The sequence below is a fragment of the Elephantulus edwardii genome, unplaced genomic scaffold, assembly GCF_000299155.1.
Source record: "Elephantulus edwardii isolate Elephantulus edwardi_28Jun2011 unplaced genomic scaffold, EleEdw1.0 scaffold00196, whole genome shotgun sequence".
Classification (NCBI taxonomy): domain Eukaryota; kingdom Metazoa; phylum Chordata; class Mammalia; order Macroscelidea; family Macroscelididae; genus Elephantulus; species Elephantulus edwardii.
This window is the reverse complement of record NW_006399946.1, coordinates 5071376-5080306: the sequence shown is the minus strand read 5'-3', so window position 1 is coordinate 5080306 and position 8931 is coordinate 5071376. Positions and strand designations below refer to the sequence as shown.

At 43.8% G+C, this 8931-nt stretch overlaps 1 protein-coding gene across 1 annotated transcript in view; it reads right to left on the bottom strand.

The window, feature by feature from the left end:
• The window catches only part of IMPA2 (inositol(myo)-1(or 4)-monophosphatase 2), a 116159-nt gene that overhangs the window by 53314 nt on the left and 53914 nt on the right, over positions 1–8931 (bottom strand). The window contains exon 3 of the mRNA XM_006897014.1: positions 1541–1645. Within this exon, the coding sequence (XP_006897076.1) occupies positions 1541–1645 (105 nt within the window). The remainder of the gene's footprint in view (positions 1–1540; positions 1646–8931) is intronic.

Below are 8931 nucleotides of genomic sequence, written 5' to 3'. Positions count from 1 at the left end.
TAATAATAATAAAAGAATTTTAAAAAAATTATAGTTTAAAATTACAGTTGCTGTCACCAGATGGCACTACTCCATTGCCTTGAAAGGGCCTTTTGTAGGCCTGAGTGAAGTTTTAAAATCAGCCACTTTAAGTAACATACACACTTTCCACCTAAACATACCATTTGCGGAAAGGATAAAGAAGTACAATACCAGGATAAGGAGCTCCATAAACTAGCAATACTTGTCAAAGTAAAAAGCAACTGCTTTTTAAATCTTTTCAGCAGAATTTTGCTTGTGTGTGACGTGATGATGTTGTTTAATAATTTTCTTATTCTGTTGATAATTCTTATCCATGTTAAAGTCTGAGATCCAATTCTGTGGCAACCATTAGCAGCAATGACATTGGGATCTTGGTCATCTGTGGCTTTCAGGGTGACATCCCTCTTCCATTTTGCATTGCTTCCTGAAGCTGCTCTTCACTGCATCCTCATAGGCTGCAGGGCAGCCCCTCGGCCTACACACCCCTCCCTCCTTTCTGTGGCTTTCCGTCCAGTGGTCTGCCTAGTCAGATCCAGTCCAGGCTGCTGCTGGATGAGTTCTCATCCCATCTTGTGCTCCACCTTCCATAGGACTCCTCTTTCCTGTGGCCCCTTCTGATTCTACATGTTTCTTCAGTGGAATTTCTTAAGCACTCTTGTCTGTACCATCAAGTCAGAACGGACCCATAGCTAACTGACTCTCTAGTGGGTTTTCAGAGGTAGTAAATTGCATGAGAAGTGACTAACCATTTTTCTCCTGGCTTTTTGTTGTTGTTTTTTGTTTGTGTGTGTGGTGTTTTCAAACCACATGCCTTTAGGTTAGCAGTACAATTCCTTGCCACTAGGCCACCAGAGCTCCCTCCACTAACAGTTTAAACATTAACAATGGCTTTTACACATGTGGAGGGTTTTCTTTCAAACACAGGCTGAGCGCTTCACAAATGAAAAACTTTTGATCATTTTTCTAAAATAAACCTTATTGATAAGTGTACAAAAAATATGATCACTTCATGTTGATCATCATTTCAATGAGACTCTAAATGTTCACTAACTCAACAAACTCAACTCATTGCTGCCAAGGGGGAGCTGATTCACAGTTGAAGATCACTGGGTTTCCAAGGCTGCCCATGGCTTTGGAGGAGACTACTCCTCTCTGTCCTGCAGAGTTGCTGGTGGGTTAGAACCGTCAGAGAGGCGCAGTCTTTGGGTTAGCCACATAAATTCCCACAGACCACATCACCAAAGCTGTAGGTTCATGTGCAGATGAGTGGACTTCTTCTTCCCCACAGGGCTGATTCCTGCGATTGTGACCTTTATCGGAACATGTCATCAAGTCTTTTCTCTCACAGAGCTGCCAGTGGTTTAAAACAGCTGATGGTTCAATTAGCATTCTAGTGCTTAATCACTGCACCAGCAGGACTCCTCTTTGCTTGCTTATTACCGCTTATTACTGCTGCTTCTGGAAAAATTACATTTTAAACACTGACATACATAAAGGAGATTATGCGTACTATGCTCACCTGTGCACGAAGTTGCAGGTCCCATCAATAGGATCAATGATCCAGGTGGGACTGCTGGTGAGCACACACTTAGCACCGGATGCTGCAGACTCTTCAGCAATGAATCTGGGGTGGATGAAACTATGTATCAGATTTTCAAGGAACCAGCTAATATTAAAAGAAACTCCTCAATAACTTAAAACAAAAGTCTCAAATTACTTCATGTTAGTAACTCACTAGTTAGCAAGATTTAAACAACATAGTGATACCTCTATGTACATGTGAAAGTTTACAAAAACCTAAGGGAAATAACCATGTTTACTGACCATTCAAAGACTGTGTGGTTCATAACAAATTAAGGATAATATTGAGAAGAATGGAATCCCAGAACACCAGACAGTGCTCATACAAAACCTATACATAGACCAAGAAGCTATTGTCCAAACAGAAGAAGGGAACCTTGATTTAAAATCAGGAAAGGCCTGTGTTGGGGTTGGATCCTTTCTCCACACCTATTCAATCTGCATGCTGAGTAAATCATTCCAGAAGCTGGACTATGGGTAGAAGACTGTGGCATCAAGATTGGAGGAAGACTCATCAACAACCTGCATTATGCACATGACATAACCTTGCTTGTAGAAAGTGAAGAAGACTTAAAGCACTTACAGATGATCAAAGACTACAACCTTTAATATTACTTATCAACATCAAAAAAACAAAGCCCTTCACAACTGGACAAATGGGTAATATAATAATAAATGGAGAAAAGACAGAAGTTGTCAAGGATTTTCTTATACTTGGATTCACCATCAAAACTCCTGGTAGCAGCAGCCAAGAAATCAAATGACATTGGGTAAATCTGCAGTCAAGGATGATAGAAGAAGAATCAATGCCTTTAAGTTGTGGTGTTGGAGAAGAGTACTGAGCTGTGGTACTAGAGACGGGTACTATGGACTGCCAAGAAAATAAATAAGTCTTGGAGAAAGTGAAGCCAGGGTGCTGCCTGGAGGCAAGGATGTTGTGAAATTTTGTCTCACAAACTTTGGGCATGTTTTCAGGAGGTGTCAGTCCTTACAAAAGGTCATCATGCAACTGGTTTGAAAGACACAGTTTGGAGACTAGTTTGAGAGGGACAGCAGAGACACTGGTAGAAACAGAATCAGACCTGTAGTCGTTTCAAGGGGCTCATGTTCACCCACAACTGACAAGCCCCAAGTTGTTTGTTGAACTGCAAATATAGGTGTGTGTGCACTTGGCATCATTGCTTCTTCTCCATCTCCTCTAGAGCTCCACTCTCCACATTAACTGGGCACTCACTCTAACATCTGGCTGCCCTTTGAGTTTGAGCAATTGGAACTATAAAGGTTGAGAAAGTAGGAACAGTGAGATTGATATACTTATTTCTCTCTTCCTCTTTGGAAATGCTCTCAACTCCTTCCAAGCAAGACTTCTTCAAGCTCTGTCCCTCAGCCCTCAGCCCCAGGAACACCCATGGCTCTGCTACTGCTCCTCTCAGGCTTTGCATTATATGTAGGAACCCTGTGGTTAGTCCCTCCTTTATAACAAGTCCTCAGTAAATAAACTTTTCTTAACTCGCCCTGGCTCGCACGTGCAGTTATTTCCTACTAGGAGTCTAAGATAATCAACACATTGCAACAAACCTGCCCACACGATGGGGACCCCCACCCCTCCACTGTCTCTACTTGTGTTCATCGCACATGTAGCTCAGACTCAAGTCCTCTCTAGTCCCTCCCTTTGCTGCTTCTTCCTCCTCCAGTCTTCATATCAGAGTGAAGTAAGTCTCCAATATAGTTGCTTCCTGCCACATGTATTTCTATTAATTAAAAGAAAATGTCTACCAGATGCTCCACTGGAGAAGGAGGGGCATTCTCCTCCTGTGCCAGTCGGATCAAATTCTATGGCATATAACAAGTTAAGAAAAAAAAATAATGACAATTTCCTACTGTCATACTTGCCACATTCTAAGTATCATTTAAAAAAAATTTTTTAAATTGTGTGTGTGTGTGTGTGCGCGCGCGCGCGCGTGTACCGTCAATCTGATCTGACTGGTACAGGAGGAGATTGTCCCTCCTTCTCCTGCAGAGCATCTGGTGGATTCGAACCACGCTCCTCTGGGATTGCAGTGCAGCTTCTTGCCACTAGGCCACCAGGACTCCCTAATGCTTAGTATCTTATATGGCAAGTGACTACCAAAGTGGATAGAACCAAAAAAATCCCATTGCCATTGAGTCAGAACTGACTTACAGCTTTGAGCTGGTGTAAATATGCCTGAAGTAGCTGCCATCTTTCTCTGGATGCGAACTGTCTCCGGGTTGGCAGTACAACTCCTTTCTCATCCACTGAGCCAATATTTCACAGCACACACTAGCAGGCAGTATTCTTCCAGTCTACAAACCAAGGACCACCGTTACCATGTCACTGATCAGGGAGTGCATGCTCTTAGTGCACCAAGGTGTCTGGCTCTGCACAGATAAACTGGATAACACTTCAGTCTCCCAAGACTCAGGTACCATTTACAAGCCCTTGGTTTACAGAGTTGCTGTGTGTTGGTTCTCCTGAATGACATGTGAAATGTGAAACCAGGTATGGGGTGGTGGGCAGTACTGGATAAGCAATTGAGAGACTCACACGGCATGAAAACAGACCTCTGCCTGGAGGCTCTGCAGATGCAGCCAAGCCAGCAGGTGGGCAGAGGTGAGATGTGGTGGACTCAGGCTGCCCTTTTGTCTGCAGCTTATTCTCCACTCCAATAGAAATGGTCTCTCAACCATCACTCCTCTGCTCAGGTGGAAAGTCAGTGAAGGGGTCCCAAGATCACGACTGTGGTGCAGACCATGGCCTGGCAGACACATCCTGTACCAGGGGCTTATGTTCTCCAGACAAACCTGGATGGAACTAATGCTGGATGATGAATCCAATGGATGATGTTTTCAACTGTAGCTACATGATTTGCTTCCCCTGAAATGACTTGCAGTTGTTTTGTTTTTTTTTAAAAAGAAGGGATCCACACCTCAAGAACACACAGATAGATGTAAACAGTACGTGCCAAAGCTTAAATTGGCACAAGGCTGATAAAGCAATGAAAAGATAATGCTCAAATCTAGGAGGGACCGAAATGACTCAGAAGGTAACTGGAATGTGAAACTCCTCTCTAGGTCTGAGGTTAAGCCAGAGCTGACACCTACCAGAAATGAAGATGAACAGCTAGGTGACATCACTATTAACAGCCCTGGCATGGTAAACAGGCACTCAGCTGCTCATGGAGTTGGACATGTACAATACTCAGGGCCACAAGGTCAGTCTGTCATGAGAAAACCATGTATATCAAACAGAGTCCACTGGGCTCATCAATTGGTTTGTCTCTGCAATAATCATGACACTTCTGAGTAACAAAACATCTGTTTTCCATAATATTTTCAGTGGAAATAACTACAATTACCCATTCTAAGCCGACTTTCATAGTTGATTATCTGTGCACTGGAGTTCTCTACTTCCCCATTCACCTTTTGTGCTTTTTTACTCTTTAGCCCAAACATTCACGTGAAAGGTCATAATAGGAACGTTGGTCATTTTCCTTCTGATTCCTTTCTGGGGACAGCAGTTTGGGGTAGGTCTGTGGGAGGTGGCAGAAGCAAGGAACAAAGTCAGCCTTTGGAGGCACCAGAAACATTTCCCTGGAATACAGGAAGTACATACACTTGATTTTCCTTAAGTGGAAAGCTAATGTCTATGAAATGAAAGCAGATTCTTGATGGAACCAGCTCCCCAGAGAAGGGCAGGGGAGTCCTTTCTGCACATATTCTCTTGATTATATGTAAGAAACAGCAAAGGCCTTAACGAAATTTATTGAATTCACAATACAAACCAGGATGAGGAGGTGCCAGTAACTAAACATAGGTAACTCAAAGAACACTTTATCAGCCTTTATAATACAGAAGAAAATAGAAAGCAACTGGGTTGAAAAGCCACGTAAGAAGTTCTAATGATACACCGTGCTGCATAATTTAACCTTTTGGAGTTCTGGCAGCCAACTAAGACTTAATTTTTTCCTAGCTCTTTAGACTGTTTACTTTGCTACAAGAAGTCAGGGCCATTCCCTCTGTCTCATTGTTACAAGGTCCAGAGGGGCCCCACTTGCTTCCTGGTAGCTTCTGGGAAGAGCCTGAAAGAAAGCTTAGGGGACACATGGGGGAAGAAAGGACTGGCACACATGTCCACCTCATTGAAGACTAGACTCCCTCAACACGTGTCACTCTGGGCTGGACTAAGTAAAGGCCCAGGGCTCTCTAAATGGATATTCACATCCTCAGCCTCAATGCACTGCCCATTTTCTGTCACCATCACAGTCTCAGAGAGCACTACCATCCTTGTTCAGAAGTGAGTTCAGATCTCATGGTTCTTTACTATAATTTGCTCTTGTCTCCCATTTCACAAATGAGTAAAACAAAACAATAAAACCAAAAAGCTTCTATTAAGTTGTTTTAAATTGTTCCACTCTACCTTTAGTATGATTTCCCAAAAGGAAGAAAGATATCAGTTAATGTGATGGCTACTGTTAGGTTATTTTTTTATTAATTTTAATGAACATTTACAGATATTTTGGATTTCCATTCATGCATTGTTGCACTTTTCTCCCCTCCACCCCCTGACCCAGTTCACTCATCTCTTTGAAAAGTAAAAGAAAAATTCCTTCTTTAGTATACAATCACCCTCCCCCCTGCCTCTCACCCCAGGCACACCCCACTATGGGACCTTCATTCCAGACTCTGATGAGAATCATAATACCCTATAATATACCACTTTACAACATTGGCACTATGCAGTGTTTGTCCTTTTGTGACTAATATTTCACTCAGCATAATGTCCTCCAGGGTCATCCATTTTGAATAATATTTCATGAGTTCCTTGTTTTTCAATGCAGAGTAGTATTCCATTGTGTGAATATACCACAGCTTCTCTATCCATTTGTTTGTTGATGGGCACTTGGGTTGTTTCCAGCTCCTTGCTATTGTGAACAAAGCCTCAATAAATATGGGTGTGCATATATCTGCTTGGATGATGGTTATGGTCTCTTTATGGTATATTCCCAGTAGTGGAATTGCTGGGTCAAATGGTATCTCTATTTGCAACTTTTTGAGAAAGTGCCACACTGCTTTCCACAGTGGTTACACCATTTTACACTCCCACCAACAGTGAATAAGGGTTCTAGTCTCTCCACAACCTCACCAGTTTTTGCTGCTTGCTGTTCTATTAAATTTTGCTAGTCTTACTAGGGTGAGATGATATCTCATAGTTGTCTTGAACTGTTAGGTTATTTATCAAATACAATTCTCAAAGGTTTGACAGATATCAGGGTTAGAATAGTGCCCACCTCCCAATTGTGTGCATACAATGATGTGATGTGAAGGATTTCTAATGTTCCCTCATGACCTGATAAATCATGAGGTTGTAAAAGGATCAATGGTGGGATGCAATACCCTTAATCCCATTGTAGTTTAGATCAGGAGTGTGGCCTCCTTCATCGACTGCCTTATGAGAGAAAAAGAGAGCAGAGAGAGGGACCTTAGTATCAGCAAGAGAGAACCATCAGGAATAGAGTTCATCTTTTTGGACCCAGGACCCTGCTCTGGGAGGCTCCTTGACATGAGAAGTCCTAGAGACATGGGGATCTCCAAGGAACACAGGCATTCAGCTGCCTACTGGGACATAGAGCTTCTTCCAGAATTGAGAGAGAGAAAGCCTTGCCTAGAGCTGGAATATCAAATTTGGATTCCAACTTCCTAAACCATAGGAAGGAAAGTTCCTGTTTGCTGAAGCAGCCAGCACCAGATAACCAAGACTGTAGACAGTTGGCTGGCTGTCTCACATCACATCACATCACATCACATCACAAGACAACACAACACAACACAACACAACATAACATAACATAACATAACATAACATAACATAACATAACATAACAACAACAACATAACATAATCACTCTCAGTTTTGTGATCTGGTGTGAGTAGCCAATCAGTTGCCATAGGGTGTGGCCTGTAGCCAATAATTATGCTCAATTTCTCTGGATCCTACTGGACCTTTTCATCTTCTGCTCTTTGTTTCTCAGCTTTCAAGCTGACAGCTTGCTGTCTGGACTGCACATTTGGGATCTGCCAGTTCCTGCAGCCCTAAGAGCTAGCAGCCTTCCCGGTCAATGTTGAGTGCACAACTCCTACCATCATGCGAATCAGAAGCCTCCAGAGTGACATCTCACCCACAGATTTGGAACCTGCCAGCTTCTGCAACAGTGTGAACCATTTCCTTTATGTAAATGGCTCTATTTACTACATATGTTTACATAAATGCACGTTTCCCTGGCTTTGCTCCTCTAGAGAGCCTGGCCTAAGATACCTGGTGCCAAGAGTAGTTCTAGAAGAACAAACTCTAGTTTGTTTCTTCTCTATAAGTTCTCAAGTCTAGCTAGACCTGAATGCAATGATCATTCTAATTCCAGCAGTGAAGAGAAAACTGCTCATCCATGGTATGAGATGGCAGTGTTGTCATTGTTAGGTGCCATCAAGTTGTGTATGATTCACGGAAACCCTGTGAACAACAAACCTGAACATTGTCTTACCCTGTGCCATCTTCATCACCTCTGACATCATCTCTGAGATGGCAATAGATATATGTAAAGTATTGCCACTATTGGATCAAACAATTGTGAGAAACTAGGTGTAAGTGACTTTATGTATTTTATTCCTTTCCGCAGTTCTGTCAAACTGTGAAGCTGTGGGAAGTTAGTTGAGGAAATTGATCCTGCTTTTGACAAAGTGGTAAAAGAGATGTTCTCTGGACTTCAGAGTCAGAGCCCAGGCACCAAAAAGAAGATCTGACAGTTGCCTCTTGATCCCAGAAAGAAAATCTTTTCTTGTAGTAATAAAGTTGACAGTACCAAAAACCAAACCCAGTGTTTTGTAACAGGAATGGCTGAACTGAGGGCGACGCAGCGCGAGGGCGAGGCCGCCAGCCAGGGGAACGCCGGGGGAACACAAGCCGCCGCCCGCCGGGGGGAACGCACGCCGCCACCCACCAGACCTGGGGAACACCGCCCGCCAGACCGGGGGAACGCCGCCTGCCAGACCAGGGGAACGCCGCCGCCAGACTGGGGAACGCCGCCGCCAGACCAGGGAACGCCGCCGCCAGACCGGGGAACGCCGCCAGAGGGACCCGGAAGAGACCTGGGAAGAGCAGCAGCCAGCCACCTGCCGCAGAACTCCAGAGGAGCGAAGACTGTGAGACCCCAGAGGAGCGAAGACTGCCGGACACTGTGGGACCCCCCTGCAGCCCACACCTGTGTGACCCTTAGCACACAGGGTGCTGCTGCATAAACCCCCAGCAGCGCACAA